Below are 17390 nucleotides of genomic sequence, written 5' to 3' on the forward strand. Positions count from 1 at the left end.
AGTTCTGGGGGAGGGAGGAGGGCAGGATGCTCCAGCTGAGTTCCCTGGACTTTGCTTCCTCAAAGGAGGTGCCACAGGCTTGAGAGAGGAAAACCTGTTTGAGGGTTAGTCTTTTAAGTGTCCACTTTCATGTAGATGTTTGCCTTCCGTGTACACTGCAAGCAATAACTTCACCCATACCGGGCCATGACGCCTTTCATTGTCACTGTTAAATTGACAAAAGCAGCCACTTATAAAAATCAAAAGACTGAAATCATAGAACTATAGAATGGTTCGGGTTGGAGAGCACCTTAAAGACCATCTAGTTCCAAACCTCCCACCATAGGCAAGGATACCTTTCCCAGATCAGGTTGTTCAATCCTCATCCTCTGCAGATGAGATTAGACCAGATCCACTTTTTCCACTGGCCTTGGATAAAAGAAGAAATAAGGTCAAGCACCATGGCACCCTGCATGTCCATTCATCCAGTGAGTCTGCAGGAACCTCTCCCACCCATTCTCCTGCGGTGAGATCCTGCCCAAACAATGCATTTTCACAACTATCTAATAGTTCTAACAAATAATCTTCAAAAAGTCTCAAGTGTCTCCAGAATTCTGAAGGAATTCATTCAGTTATTTTCATTTCAAGTTGGTCCTTTTTATCTTAAACCACAGAGTCTACAAAACAGAAACAAACATTTCAAAGCAATAGCTTCTGAAGTATTACCCATAAGTAGATGTTGCCTTAGTGGGGAGACAATCATGCAGGTAGCCTGCCCTCCTACCCTGCCTTACTGTCCTCCCTCCCAACAGCGCACACACAGGCACAGAACCACTACTAACCCTGTGTCCTGGCATATATCACTATGGTATTACAGTCTGCCCTTGAAATTTTTCTTTTTCCTTCCATCCTCCACCTATGTTTGCTGAATATCTTTGATTTTTCAGGTAGCTGACTACCTTCCTGATTTCTGTACTAATGACTTGGTGGTATCCTTATTACATTTATGAGACATAAAAGGAATTAGAATCAGATTCTATATCAGACAATTAGGAAAAAAAGAGTAAAGACAGCACTATTAATTTCCATAAACATATCCACAGCTAAAATCCAGCACAGTAATATTGTATCTACTCAACATCTATAACATTCATTTTTGTTCTTCCATTTTTCCACTCACTCTTCTCAAGCACCCATGCCAGGCATGTGCTATAAGTTAACTTTGACTGTATGAAATAATAATTCAGTCCAGAAAAATCAAACAAATACATAAAAGAAACTACAGGGTTCCTTTAGTATACCCTCAAAGCTTAGTTAAGAAATCTGCATTTCCTAGTCCTGAATATTTCTGGGGCCATCAGCTTGACTTTTATGTGAGTAGGAGCATTTCATACAAGGAATATAAATGTTAGAACAGGTAATTATACAAGTGACCTTGCCTTGCTTCATTCGATAGTGAATTATTAGTCTTCTCAACTGCAATTTTATAAGACATCCTTATTGTCCTAATTAATGATCAAGGTACATCTTCGAAATCTTTACAGACACTATAGATTACATCAGTCTCTTTTCTAATTTACACATATTGACTGGCATATCAGTTTAAGCCCTGTCACAGGTAGCTCTTCACAACAGTCAATTTCTAAACAGAACATCACTTTTTTTTTTCTTAACATTAAAATAGAAAGATAATAAAGTGAAAACAGGAGACAGAAAGACTGGGAGGCAGCCGAACCAATTCAAATGCTAAATTGGTGTTTAGAAAGCAGCTTCCAATGACAAAGATACTGGTGTCTGAAAACTGCACCCGAGGGTCATCTCTTGTCTCTCTCATGGTGTAGAATTGCACCAGAGGACTCAGGACTGATATAAACACAAAAAACACCCATGGGGCAGGAGAAAATTAAAAAAGGCAACTGCACAAGGGAGAAGGAAAAAGAAATAATAATATGTGATGAATGTGTGCCACATACAAATTCCTGTAGATTGTATCCACTAAGTCAGTCCCTAACTAAATGCATAAGTAAAACATGCAGCCTCTGGAAAGCAGTAAGCACACACAGCAGCTGCCTCTGACTCTGCGAAGGTAAGGAAAAGGAATAGTGCCCAATGAAATCTGCAGCCCTTTTGTTCTCCCTGCTGCGGAAGCCTTTGGTCTCTGTGATCCCTATTCCAGATGACAGGTGAAATCATGCAGTGAGTCATCTTCCTAGCCCCTCTGCTGTCTGCATCTATTGCTCTGGTGAATTCAGAGCACTGCTCAGACACAAAGTGCCTCTGTCAAAGACGAGGTAGGGGATTCAGGTTTGCAGAGTGTCTTTCTGCATACACCTGGATCACTCCAGTCTCAAGCTGCTGTGCTTTCTAGCTGTGCTCTCTCTGTTTCCTCTCTCTTTGTGACACAGAACTGCTGTTGAGCAGGACCCACTGCACTTGTGGAGCAAGGGACACCCAGGTGTGGTAGGAGGAATCTGTGTTCACCAGCCAAGAGTGACAAAAACAAGAACAGAAGGACTGAATCTGCATCCTCAGTTAATTATGAGATATTACATATGGTAGCTACAATGTTGGAACTCTTAAAAATTGCAGGGCCAAAGAAAAGTCTGCACTGCAGGAGTACAGGATAATCCACATTATTAAATCCAAAAATCCAGTTTGATATAATTGACGTTAGCAAAAAAAAAAAGCAACAAATTACTTGGGTTTTAACTTGGGTTAGCATTTTCAATTCCATTCTGACCCCTTTCCCATTTTAATTCAAGCTGCTAACGCAGTTTCTGTTCTTGTCTCCATCTGGTTGGAAATATTTTATTGATTCAATGACCTTCACCAAATCCTACCACAGACAAACTCCAATTATGGTTCACCAGCAAGTTGCACCCCTTGAATTGTCTGCATGTCTCACATGTGGCTCACTTAAATGTATCATTTCTTGGCACAACCAACAGATTGTCAAGATTAGGGCATTTATGGCACATCTTATGGTGGATAGGATGGAGAGTGATGAGAGAATAAGCTGAAGCCAGAACTCAGGAGTGTTCAAGGCCAGGTTGCATGGGGCCCTGAGCAGCCTGGTCTAGGGGAATGTGTTCCTGCTTGTGGTATGGGGTCGAAACTAGACTATCTTTTATGTCTCTTCAAACCCAAACCATTCTATGACTCTATTTTTAGTGTTTCTCCTCTCTCCACCACTACCTGCTCCAGCTCCCTAGTTTTGCAACAGATTTTGAATCCAAGCTGCCTCAAACCACCACTAAGATTAGCTGAGATCAGGCGCAAAATTAAATAATAATTACTTTTTCTTAATAGCAAGTTGTATTTATGAAGCATATCATGTCATTGATAACACCTTGTATTGCCTCCCACATAATGTTTTGTCAGTCTGAAGTTATACCCATGGTCTTCAAGCGACACAGTTTGGGAAACCCCTGTGTACCAAACTATAGGACAATTAAAATCTCCCAAACTAGGAGTGAAAAGATACTATAAATAAAGGCAAAGCAACTCAGAACATTCGTGTCCCATTCATAAGAGAATTTCCAACTTCCATCAAGAACTAAAAAAAAAATAAAAGAAATTTATGAAGGGGAAAAAATTAGTTACCATGCTGAGATTTCAGAAATCTGAACCCATCAAAAAGCATGCATCCAAGACTGAAATATTTAGTTTCAGAAATTAATTATTAGCCATTTCTAAAAAAAAGATAATGAATGAGCTGAAGATGTGAGACATGCAAACAGCAAGGAGTTAATAAAGTCAGTGAGAGAGCAAAAGTAAAGTTCGTTTTATCAAGAACAGTTTCATGCTGGTGAGTCAGCTCCCCTGAGCTAGTAATTGTCAATTTGTCCCTCTCAAACACACACAAATACTACAGAATTATATTCTTAATTAAATGCTTTTCATACATTTTACAAATAGCAAACCCCATACTTGGTTTTGCATAAGTACATTTGAGCAAGTAAATTACTTCCTTTTCTTTACTTGGCAGATTCACCTCCCCATGAAAGGATTTTATAGATTTGAAAACATGATTTTATCCCTTACACAGGGCACAAATAAACCATAGAAAGTGATGCTGAATTCACCAGTGTTTGGACACCTCATCTGAGATACTTCACAGATAACTGAGGAAATTTAGGCAGATTGTTATGCTGTTAAGATACAGTAAAATTTAGAAGGAATAAGACTTCTTAAAGCAACATAAAAATAGCTGGGAGGAAGCTAATTAGAATATCATCAATTTATGATGAAGAATAAGTATTCAAATACAAAAATAACCCAAGACACAAATAATATATGGAGGGAAAACTCACTCAATTCACTTGACTCTCACTTAACTGACCTGGCTTTCCCTTTAAGGTAATCTGATGAATTCACATGAGCAAATGGGCTTTGAAAAATACTGGAAAGATTAGCATTTGTTTCATTTGATTATCTTCAGATAAAATATCAAAATGTAATCCTGTAACTTCTGCACTGAATATCTGGCACTGTAGGCTGACATGAAGAAAATGAATTGGAGTCAAATGTATCTTTTATGAATAAGTGCAGTATAATAAGGCAAGAAAGATTTCAAACTCAAGGCAGATAAACCTTTCTAATGCCTAAGATTACTGATATCAATATTAATATTCCTCTTCAGAGTAAATCTTGTCATTAAATTATAAAATAACAAAAAAAAAAAGAAAGAAGCAAAGAGGCAGAAATGGCAAAGGTTTGCATTCTCTCAATTAACACTGAAAATATTTTTTACTGTTTTTTGATTACTGGGAATCTGACCCCAAATGAGGGGGTAGATTGGCAGTGAGTGACAGTGCAATTCATGTTTCTGATGGATTTTGGAAGGGGGCTGCATTCTAATGCGAAGTGCCAAAAATCAGATGGCTACAAGAAAAAAGGGAGCTGGAAGAGTTGTAGCATCATAGTCACCATTCCCCTCCCATCCATCTGCATGTCTATAATGCTTAGATATCCTGAAAGAAACACTTCTAATACCACATTTCTCTCACTCAGTCCTCATAGATGCAAAGTGGACTTTAAACTATAATTATAACAAATGGGTGGTACACATTAGATTAATTAGAACTGACATTCACATTATTTAAAACCAATATAAAAGCAGATTACATAAAACATTTTGATATCCTGATTTTACAAAATGTCTGATGACATCAAGACTTGGTGACTTGCTATACATTTACTGTTTCTCAGTTCCTTAGAAAAGAAGGAATAAATGAAGTGAGAAGAACACTGTAAAAATCTAATAGACAAACTGACTAATCTCAGACCCCAAGGTCATAGCAAAGCAATTAATTTCTTGGCTTTTCAACAGCCCAAGACATGATTTATCAATCTGAGACCAGACTTATAAACACTATACATCTCAATAATATGTTCTTTGCACTGTGTAAATTTTTAAACAATGATAGATTGCCTGGGCTGGACCCAAGTTATTTTACAAACAGAAATAGAATATTTGCAAATGAAATGGTTCAATAACAGGGGAGAAAAAATGGAAAAAATAGAGTAAAAAGAAAGGATTATCCAAATAGCAGCTATACTTAACTGCAACTGCAAAGTAATCTGTGCAGTAAAATGTTTTCAGAATCCACATCCTTTGAAAGTTTATCATTTTGTACCACTGACACTGAAGACCACTAAATGAAAAATATTTCTTAAGTTCAACAACACTAACAGAAACTTACACTGCCAAAGAAATAATGTGATTGAGCTAAACAAGGGCTGTAAATTAATACCTCTCTCTAGTTGCTCACTCAATCACAGACTGCCTTGAAATCATTAAGGAATTTGAGTCTTAGTTTCCTTCCCCTTAAAGTGAAATAATTTTTTATCTCTCTTCCAACAAGAGCCTAATCTTCATACCTTGAAGTGTTCAGGCTGATCATCTGCTCATAGTGAGAATGCAGCACTATTTCTTTAAAGCTGGATTCTCTTTGGCCAGCATCTGACACAATCTGGCCCTGGCTCTGACAAGGCTCTGAAGATGTTGCTGTAATATGAAAACACTCTTCTGCTATTTTCTCATCTGGAGACAGTCAAAATTCTTCACTAACTAGAGCACTGATCCTGGTCTCTGCTCAGCCTGGGAAGGGAGGAGGGAAGTGCTGTTTGGGCATGAGCTGCTTTTAGGGTCTTGATTGAAAAAAATTGGGTCTGTTTCTTGAGAGAACATAGTGGGTGCTCAAGAATACAGATGAGCTCAAAGACTGTGTATAAGAAATGAGTTTGAAAGTTCAACACGCTTGATTTCCTGTCCTCTAAATTTACTGCTCCAGACAACACGGCTCCTGTCAATTTTCAGGTGACAAATTCTCTCTCAGAGACCCAGCTGCTCCTTCATTCCCTTATTATTTAGACAATACAGTAAGATCTCAGTTTGCATAGGGCTGATCCTTATGATGCAAGAAAATCAAAAAGATCAAAGGTGCACGTGATATGGCTGCACAAGTTTCTTCAGGTGAAGTGCTGCTCCAAGGATTATTTAGTTATTTCATTTCAAACAACAACTCCTACTGAGCCAGCACACATATGCAAAGCATAGTTTTCAAAAAAGGCAAAAGAAATTTCTTGTTACCCATCAGTGTTGTTCCACATATTCTTGATAATAAAATTATTAGAGGTTCTTTTAAAAAATTGAACATTAAAGCAGTGAACACTGCAACCACAGCTCCCTGTAAAATAAATATTAACTTCATGTTGCTTCAGGTCCTACTAATGCTGCAGGAGGGGAGCACTTGAACAAAGAGGAATAAAGAAACGAGTTCAGGCTTAAAAATGAGACATCAAAAGGGGGTTTAGCAGGAGACGGAAACAGCTATTTTTACCTCTTATGATAATGGGGTTATAATAATGTCTTTATACAAAAGAAGGAACTGTGGCATTTCCAAAGTGAGAATTCAACACTACTTCCAAAACTCTGTTCAGAAAGTTATGGCATTCACTTTCAGATTTTTTTTTTTTGAAGACTTTCTATTCTCCCTTCTATAATTTAAAGGGTGCTTCCTCCCCGCTTGGCTCATTTCCAGTGTCACTGTGCCAGCTCTCTCTACCTAGGGTTTCTCATCGCCATCCCAGTGCCTCAGGCCCATGGTATTCATCCTACTTATAGACCCAAGTCTGCAATTTATTGCACCCGGGACAGGCTGCTGCACCTCCACGGACTCCCACAGCCTCCATAGCCCTTTCTGCCCCTACAAACAGCCACTCTGTTGGAGCATAAAGGGGGCTGGGCAAGGGCACAAGCATTCCCCCTTCCCTGCCCCTCTTCTGCATTCCCAATTTACGCCAGCAGGTTTTCCTGGTGCAGTACACCACAGGAAGAAATGCAATTCCTAGCTGGAAAACTTTAATGTCTAAAAGTAGATTATTTCAGGATATATTCTAGGGCCCAGCTCCACAGAATCATAGAATGATTTGGGTTGGAAGGGACCTTAAAGACCATCTAGTTCCAATATCCCTGCCACGGCCAGGGATACCTTCCACTAGACCAGGTTGTGCAAAGCCCTAACCCCACTCTCTGCTAGAGCATTCCTGCCTTCCTTCTGCTGTAAACTGTGCTGTCCTCCCCACAGCTCCTCTGCTACATTCACTGCAGGTTTGAAGCAGGCTGGTTGACATGGGGATGGAGCTGATCATTCATCTCAGTTACTTCCAAAGCTGCCACACACCTGGAAATACAGAGCTGTGACTGATCCTCAGTCAAATATTTACTTTGGCAGGTGCAGGGCAGAATACCTCACTGTGCTCACCTCTGTTGCTGTAAGTAATTTGCATCCCTAACCATTGACAAACACTGCAAATTGCACACCTGGAGCTGTTAGAGGCTCTAAGTGGTCCAAGCCTGTACTTCCCTCTTCCCTTTTAAAATCAGCTACATTGTACCTCCACAGCAGCGCTATACAACAGAATCATAGAATGGTTTGGGTTGGAAGGGACCTTGAAGTAGTATTTCCAAGCCCCCTGCCATGTGTAGGGACACCTTCCATTAGACCAGGTTGCTTAGTGCAACCTTTAACACAGCAAGAATGAAAGGAAAGACAGCATTTTAGGTTAAAAAGATAAATTAAAAAAAAATGCACCTGAGTCCTAATAAATGCCTACGACAGCAGAGTGATTAGTATCTCACCTCACATTTGCACTGAGTTTGGTGGGAGCTGAGACAGTCGCCACTGGGATTAATCCACACTATTCCCTTGCCCAATAGCTTTGGGAACAGCGGTGGAGGAGGCCCCGGCTCAGCAGGACATCTTTCCAACAGAGCCATTCATAGGTGGCAACCAGATAAAAAACCTGTTCCAACTGTCGTTGAATCGCTTGTTTCAGATTAAGGGAGTCCAGAATCCCCATTTACAGGTGGTGCAGAGGTCTCTGCCAGCACAGCCTGTAGCAATCCATTTGCCCTGCTCTATCACCTGCCACTTACTTAGCAATGTTTAAAATCTTGATCTTTTCTATTCTATTATTGTACATTTGTATGGAGATTGTAAATACTGGGCATCTTCCTTATCCTCTCCAAGTGCAACCCCAAGAAGAAGAATGATAAAGGGAAGCTTTAACAGCTTTGTGATAACACTGTACATGTAGCATTGAGCTGGGTTTTTTTCCAGAGCTATCCTGGAATACACCAAACCAGCCAGGTTATGTGGTTTGTCCTCCAGTACTACATCCTCACTAGCAGCACAAATAACTTCAAGAGTAACTTGGAGTAACCTGGAAGCTCTCCTGAGACACAGGCAGAAAAGACGCAGAGTCGTCTTCCCTCACATCCCAGTTGCAACGAAAAAAAACCAAAATTGAACCCACACGACTTTTCTTAGCTGTGATACATTATGCTTCAAGGGGTGCTTAGTTTAAAAAAAAGTGTTTTGTCAGAACTGAAGACTAACAAGGAAAAACCCATTTGCACCCATAGGTATCTGTGCTAATGATTAGTCATAAATACTAGTGCTGTATTTTCTACCTGCATTTGTCTGGTTTCAGCTTCCAGTCATACAGTCCTCAGTCTACATACCCTGATCATATTAAAGATCCTGCTAACACCCAAGACACCTCAAAGACGCTGAAACAGTGGAAATCTGCCAGTTTTCATGCCATCCTCATGTTTTATCATCAATTTCCTTGCAATGAAACAGCACCAGGTTTGGTTCAGACTTTGAAGAAACCAATGAAAAACCTTCTGCATGCTCCCAGTCAATGCTGTTTGGGGTTTTCTTTCTCTACACGTCTCAGGTTCATCTTATCTGAGTGTACAGTGCTGGGGGTCCTTTTAAACAATAAGTTATTTGGTACCCAGCCAGCTGTCTTATTTTAAAAACCTAAGAAAATTATATTTAGCCATAAATTTTTGATCAAGTAAATTGTTAATTTCCTCAGAGAAAACAAATTTATTTGACAAGGTATATTTTCTGTAATTTTTAGAAAAGGTTAATAGATTTTTTTATTACTGTCCCCATGTACCAAAACATAGCCACCAAAATAGACAGGACAAATCAAATTCTCCCTAACAGGACAACTTTTCTTTCCATATTTTACAGACAGGTGCTGTGAGATTATTCATCTCTGGTTTGAAACAGACTCCAACTCATATCCCCTGTTCGGTTTAATTGGATCGGATGCTGTGCTATGTGTATTCAAGATCCCGCATCTCTGAGACATCTAAAACAAGTAGAACTAAGTATTTGATTAATATTTAAACACAGCAAAACTGACAAATATTGCAGCAGATAAGTTTCTTGGGCAAGATTTCCCTGACAGGATACCAGTAACTTCCACTGAAAGGAGCCACTGATAGTTACTTGTATCCTGAGGGGGAGAACGGGAGCCCTGGAGATCTACTTAGTTTGCTGCTTTCTGTGCACATAAAAGCAGAATACATAACAAGGTCACAACAGACCAAAACCAGTAAATCTTCAAGCAGGTGCAATTCAAATAGATACCAGATCTGCTGGAAAGCAAGAAGCTTGACCAGCATGCAGAATTTCTAAAGATCACTACTTTTATAACATTTTAAATTTTATGACTGTTTTTCAAAAGTCAAGCAAAACGTTAGGTACATACTTTTCAGGGTTTTCCACTTCTTCAGTAACAAAATTGAGGTAAAACCTAGAAAAGAATTATAAAACATATTATAAGGACTTGGTAGATTTTTATTCTATATTTCTTTCACAAAGAATCAGGAAGATGCTTTTAGTTAAGCACAGCTATTAATCACAGTAGACTTTGCAGACCCATATTTGGATTACAGAGAGTGTGAGATTTAACCTTCCTTCATCCTCACGCTCAGGAAGGGAATTTTCAGAAAAGACAGCAAAGCACAAAAAAAAAAAGACAAAAGCTATGTAAAGTTAGTGTGGAACTAAATTATTTTCTTTCCCTTGACATTCTAGGCAGATTATGGTTTACCTTAATTCCATACACACACAGAGACACACACACACACACCCTCAAGCCTCATATTCCACTTGTGGTTGTAGCCTTTACTATTTCAAGTTATATTGGCGAAAAGTCTCATCACTGTATTCAGCAAGGACTTCTTAACAATAAAAATAAACAAAACCCTGGAAGAAACCCTTCTGAAACAAGAACTTTGACACTAGTTTGCTGTATAGAATCACAAACCCAGGCTGCTAACCCTGCATGCTCTTGCACAACCTCCAGCACAGGTTGCACTCTAGTCGTATTCCAGCAGCACTCAAGAGACAGCTCTGCATGGGAATTCATAGGAACTACTCACCGGGCACAGCCCTGCATACAAAGCAAACATAAGCCTCAAGGTCACTGAACCCTCTGTTCTGCATTTATTAGCACTAGGTCTGTGCATCGCTGGATCACAGTTGCGCCTGGCTTGGAGACAGGCACAAAGTCAGATCCTGGCTAATTAAACAGGGCAGTCAATACAGTGCTTATGCTGGCTTTGTGCTCTTGTACAGAAAGACAAATGATACCTGAGCCAACAGTGCTACAGTGAATAAACAAACAGTAACTGATCTGGCAGAAAGCTTTGCTCCATCACAAGTCTCTGAGCAGATCTGGGTTAGCGGAATGAGTTAGCGCTGGCTCACGGCTTTTAAAAAACGTGATTTTGTGACTGAGCATGAAATTCTGTAAAACCAGAGTTGCCACCTTATACGACAACCTCAGTACTTGTTTTTAAACTTTCTAGCGCACAAAGCACAAAAGAAGAGGTTGGGATACTTCAAAAGAGAGATGGCTGCTGACAAGTAAGATGTTCAGCTACTTCTCTCTGGTCTTTGTCCTGCTTCTAGACAGAAGTGATTTTGATCAGGAACTGTAGTGAAAGGACAAGGAGTAATGGGTTCAAACTGAAAGAGGGGAAATTTAGAAAAGAAACATGGAAGAAAATCTTCACAGTGAAGGTGGTGAGGCACTGGAACAGGTTGCCCAGAGAAGTTGTGGATACCCCATCCTTGGCAATGTTCAAGGTCAGACTGGATGGGGCTTTGAGCAACCTGGTCTAGTGTCTAGTGGGAAGGGTCCCTGCCCATGGCAGGGGGGTGGGACTAGATGATCTTTAAGGTCCCTTCCAACCCAAACCATTCTGTGATTTTATGATTCTGTGACAGCCCAGCATCATTCCTTTTATTGATGAAAAGACATGTTGCCTTGCATTCCTTTCTTCACTTGTCCTTTTTCACCCAGCATTTTATATACCCAACAGTCTATGCTTGTTCTTGGCAGGATGAATCCACAAATAGAAGAGATACTGCCTTTGTTTTCTTCTTCAAAGCTGTATCATTAAAAGCTAATAGTCTTGTAAGCTATGCATAAAATTCTGCCTGCATCCTGGGACATGCCACCAACACTTGCAACACTCCTTCACATTCAGCTTATCGTATTGATTTAGCCCCATGAAACTGATAGTGCAAGGGTATTGACACTCCACTTAATGGTCTGCTCCTCTGTGCTCCAAGGCAATCAATTTGAGCTGGTGACAAAGACAAATAGGCAGCTGGGAAGAACCACTAGCCAAATTAGGTCTTTTTCCTTCTAATTTCTTTTATAAGTAGCAAATAAGGACCTTGAAATGAAAGTCAGAAGGTATAAAGCAAAAAAAGAAAGACTATTTTTATTGCAGAAGTTTGGACCGTTATGTGGAAAATGGAAATAAATGGGAAGGAAACATCAAAAATACTATTATTCTGTTGCAACATTCTACAGCTATCAAACTCTGAATAATATTAAAGAGCTTTTAAAATTGCTTTCATATAAAAATATACACTTAGGTTAATATTTTAAATGTGAGAAACCATCACATGTAAAGATATGAGAGGACAGAGGCGGTTATAGGGGAGAGAGGGAAGAAAGTAGAGATTGTCCGCATAATAAGTTCCATTTCTTTGAGGCTTCAAAATGACAGGCTCTTTTCTTACATATCTATGCCAGATAAAGGCTTTGGACTCTCTTGGGTTTCCTCCCCTGCTGCCATTTAATATATAAAGTTCTGATCATACTTCAGTGTGCATGTTTATAATCCTTCCGCAACCAGGGAGTTACAGAGGGGCAGAGAACTCCAATGCTCGGCCCATTGTCCCTCTGAATTAAATAAATAAACCCCTTATCTCTCAGCCCTCTCCTTTTGTGTTGAGGTAAAGAACTTGGCTGCCTGTGAGGCTATGGAAAGCAAAGGGAAGACCTGCAGACAAAGCTATCTCAAAATAAGCCCACTCTGTGCATTGTAGTCTCCTTTTTTCCCCCACACTGCTGCTGTAAAAGCCCTTTGGCACTGCACAATGTGGAGCCCTCACAGGCATGAATAAATTGTAAAGGTAGATTCGAAGAGCAGCAGCACCTTTCAAACCAGCTGCTGTGTACTTTGCTGGGGAAAGAGAGAAATAACTTGAAAGTTCTGAACAGGATACCTGAAGGCGGATTCTCATGCCTTTGCTCACAGTCAATCATGCTTGACTTCTGTGGAAGCCAGTTGCACTTTTTGTCGAGTGAGGTCCAATTCTCTCAGAGCAAGAAGCATAAGAATCTATTTTTTTACCCTGTTTTTTGGTCCACACTGATCTTATCATAGTTTGCTTCTTATTCTTCAAATACTGCTTTTACAAAGCAAAGCTAAGGGCCACACAACTTTGTAACAGAATCATAGATTTGTTTTTCATGTAATTACTGACTTGTTCAACAAAAATTAAATCTTCATTATCTCTTTTATCCTTTTATCTAAATACTTAATGAAAATTTAATTTTGTGGTCTGATTTTTTCGTGTTCAGTGCATGTTTATCTGAAGGAGAAGAAAAATCTTTCTTTTATAGAGCTGCTTGCACAATAATCACTGAGCATCTGGAACAGTGGTGAGAACTACCCTTAAAAAGATGTAGAATGGGCTACTCGCTTCATATAAATAAATCTCTTTCTTAGAGCACATTAGTACTGGTTTTCAGGACAAACACTTATAAGTTTCATCCACTTACCAGCCTGAATAGGCATACATTCCTGAATAAAAAGCAAGTGGTAGTCCCAAAACACTGGCATCATTCCCCGCAAAGGCATTTTTAAAGTGCTGTGTTTCTCCTGCAACATCAACAAAAAGAATATTGAAAAATAAGCTCTTTGGTCACCTACTACTTTAAACAAATAAATATATCACACCGTGGAACATTTAATCACCCTACAGTTCACTGACATCAAGTTCTGCCCTTGACCTTAACTTCTGACCCAACCCTTGCCGTCATAATCTGACAGCAACTGTAAAAGGCTTGTGCTGTCTGTAGCCATGCAATAGCAGAATTTGACCTATTAGTTTGTTTCAGAGCATTCTGAGCTTGATGACATTCACTACTCTGTCATTTCCAGCAATGACTTACATCAACATGAAAGAGCAGAACAAGCTCTGTAGTTTTTGATGTGGAAAATTTCACTTGTTCAACATTCTAATCAGAAGTAACTTTGCTGACATTTCATTCAGAAGCAACATTTATAAGATAAATAAACCCAAAATATTAAACATTTCTACTACTGAAAAATGAAGTTAATTATTCCCTACCACATGATAGTTAATACTGTATTAATATTTCATCAAGTAAGAATTACCTGTATATGTCATATATATACATATATACAAATGCAAAAATGTAAGACTCATGCTATGCTCTTATTCATTTGCAAGTTGTTTTATGGTTTGTAAGACATCCCTACAATATCCCAAATTTTCTGCGTAGCAATGATCCTCCACAGAGATGGAGCAGGAAGAAGCCGAATTCATTCAGACTAGCAATAGGTCAGATCCTCTACCCTTTGCTCTGTTTTTTCTGAGCTCTCAGTCAAAATTTCCCACTGAAACAGAGGCTTTTTGGTTAAGGGAAAAGCTGCGGCCACAGAAAGGTCCCAGTGGAGAATCAGGGACACTATCTGTGCTACTTCAGGGCATCCAAGCGCAACCAAACCTGGGCCTGACCTGCTCCAAAGGAAAAGTGGAGTGGATGGGAACGGAGAGAAATTCTGCCCATTTCATGTGTAATGTGCATTGGGAAATGATGTTGCAACTGCCAGAGAGTAAGTGGAAAACAAGAAAACAAAAACAGTGAACCAGCAGAATGCTACACAGGAAAACCTTTATTTCAGAGTCTTTATTAACCACAGCTGTTTGTCCCTGAGTAATGGAGCTCACTGCACAGACCAACGCTGTGCTGTTCACTCAGATGGGTTTGTGAGTCATCAGAGAAGAGCATCCCCAGGGACAGAGCCAACAACTGTGACAGTTTTTGTTAGATAAAATCTGCCACCAATTCATTAAAGAGTGCTCCCTATTCTGCCCCTCTGTACTGAGTGGCTGCTTGTGCTCTGTGTAGTTGTTGTAAGGAGAGTGAGCTGGGGCTTGTCACCATGTCACACCAACTGTGGAGAGAGCTGTAATGCAAAAGTCTCTGCAGGTAGCTGAGCATCTGTCAGCGAAAAGAGTGCCTTTATAAGGGTATGTAGTGACAGGAAAAGGGGGAATGGCTTTAAACTGTAAAAGGGCAGGTTTTAAACAGATATTAGGAAGAAATTCTTCTCTGTGAGGGTCATGAGGCACTGTACCAGCTTGTCCAGAGAAGCAGTGGATGTTCTGGAAGTGTTCAAGGCCAGGCTGGATGGGGCTTTGAGAAACCTGGTCTAGCAGAAGGTATCTCCGCCGATGGAAGGGGGTTGGAACTAGGTGGTCTTTAAGGTCCCTTCCAACCCAAATCATTCTATGACTGTGTGATTCTGTGAAATCGGAGACCTTCTCCCACCACATGCCCTGTACCATGACTAGGGACCAGCACAATTAAAGGAGACATTCTGCTTGGACTAGGCACGTATGTCCATCTGTCATTAAAACCCATCCTGCCCCTTTCACAAAGTTCATGCCAAAGGCAAATTACAGAGAAGAACAGTCCCTTTGCTCAATTGAGAGTGAGTCTGATTGAAATGAGCTCATTGGCATGCTGAAGGAAACACCAGTTCACCCCAGTGTAGTTCCACTTCTAATCAATTACATGACAGAGCAGAGCCTCAGTTAAGCAAGCACAGACTAATTAAGAGACTTTGCTGCTACAAGCATTATTTGGCGGAGGCAGGTGGGGAAAGACTGGGGAGGGTAAAGATAAAAGCTCTTTAAAAGCATTTACTTTTCATTTCATACCTTTAATTAGCTGGATAACTCCAGGGACTATAATTATCAGAATTGCTACAAGCTTGCAAAAGGTAAGGAACATCTGAATGCGGGCACTCCAGCTGACACTTGTGCTATTCAGGACCATCACCAGTGCTGTGAGGGGAAAATGAAAAGTCAGAAAGAAATAATTGTCACAAAACTCTTTGCCAGCAGAGAGGTCACATACCCAACAGATCCTGATGCATTAAAGGAAATACACCCCAATAACCTTCTCCTGTCATCCTCCTACTTCTCCCATTCCACTTCAACGTGCCGCATGAAAGGCTTGAGCTGAGCCCCTCAACCTGACCCACTGTGTGGCCTGTCCCTCTGTCCCTTCTCTGCCTGGCTCCCTTCACACCAAATTACAGCTTCATTGACCCAGAACTGTCAACTTCTGGTAGACAATGGGCTGGCAGGACCCTGCCTTGGATGAAAGAAATTAATTGCCTAACGCTTGTCACTCCAGATTTCTTTGTCCGTGCTGGTTTGATTAGAGATTTGCATTTTTCACAAAACAGTAATAATTAATAATAATATTAAATTTTCTCAGCCTTCTTTAGACCTGGCATAAATTTGTCACTTGCTACCTTATTTACCTCTGCTCCTCTTTTCCACACTTTCTCCTCCCTTTTTGCTGTACCACCAGAGATGCAGGAGGGCCAGAGTGCAAATGACGTGCCCGTCATTGTCGGGAATTGATGAAGAAATAGAGACCTTTTCCTTCTTGAAAACAAAGCCCAGGTCTGCACCTCACCAGCATGTGGAGAGATAAGTGAGAAGGGTTTTTACATCCTGCCTGCTCAGCTTGTGTCTCCTTCTGTGTCAGGAACAGCATCTTCTTGCATTTACTACAGCACTGACTGACAGGAAGATGGTAGGTCTTATCATTTGAGGGCCAGTTATTCTAGTTTATTTAAACAATTACCCTGACAAAACACAGTCAATAAATTTTACCTAAAGAATGTAAAATGGGAGCCATTTCACTAGATAAAAAGCCCCTTTCCCCCTCTGCTTCAGGGAAAGGGAAACGTAGTCAAGCCTGTTCACTCATCATCTCTTGCCGTCATATGGAGCTAATGAAGTAGCTCCTCATCTCAATCCTCCCCTACTTCAAGCTCTCTCAAGAGCACAAGTTTGCTTGTATCATCAGCCACATCACACATCTCAGGATGCATAAAAGCACAAGCTGCTACTTTGTATGAGCTGTCATTGTAGATCTGGCACAGTACAGGCTTTCTGGAAGCAAACCCCACTGATTTATCCCAAGTCTTTTATACACTTTCTGTTCACTGGCAAAGCTAAAACTATACAATAAAAAAAATCTTCTCAGTTTAAACTTAAAGTAGTTTTGGTCCAATGGAAAAGGGAGAAAATTCCAAGTAATCCAGATACCAATGTATTTTTTGGATATTTTTAATAAAATAAAACTTCCAGGAAAGGAAAAAAAAGGCTTTTTCTGGAAGTTTTATTTTGGAAAGAGAGAGTTCCACTCTCAAATGAAGAACCTGCAAGCCAACATAAACTCACAACATCATTTAGCATGATATTTTCCACAAAATAAAGATCTTTAAGATCAAAATCTTTAATCAGTTCTGTATCTCACCAGACACATTTCTTGGCCAGAAGGTGAAGTCCAGGCATGGACCAAACACAAGGAAATGTAAAGGAGGAGTTTTTTGTGCAAGAGTATCTGCAATTTGATATCCAGCTTACTTGGAGTTCTGACTGCAGCAATCAGTCTGTTAC

At 40.1% G+C, this 17390-nt stretch overlaps 1 protein-coding gene across 8 annotated transcripts in view; it reads right to left on the reverse strand.

Annotated features, from left to right (window-relative positions):
* SLC7A11 (solute carrier family 7 member 11) overlaps positions 1-17390 on the reverse strand; it is a 286050-nt gene that overhangs the window by 28654 nt on the left and 240006 nt on the right. For all 8 annotated transcript variants that reach the window (XM_017820391.1, XM_017820390.1, XM_017820393.1 and 5 more), the window contains 3 exons: positions 15630-15755; positions 13438-13537; positions 10057-10101 (listed from right to left, as the gene is read on the reverse strand). In XM_017820391.1, coding sequence (XP_017675880.1) covers positions 10057-10101; positions 13438-13537; positions 15630-15755 — 271 coding nt within the window. The remainder of the gene's footprint in view (positions 1-10056; positions 10102-13437; positions 13538-15629; positions 15756-17390) is intronic.

Source organism: Lepidothrix coronata, unplaced genomic scaffold, assembly GCF_001604755.1.
Source record: "Lepidothrix coronata isolate B3197 unplaced genomic scaffold, Lepidothrix_coronata-1.0 Scaffold82, whole genome shotgun sequence".
NCBI lineage: Eukaryota > Metazoa > Chordata > Aves > Passeriformes > Pipridae > Lepidothrix > Lepidothrix coronata.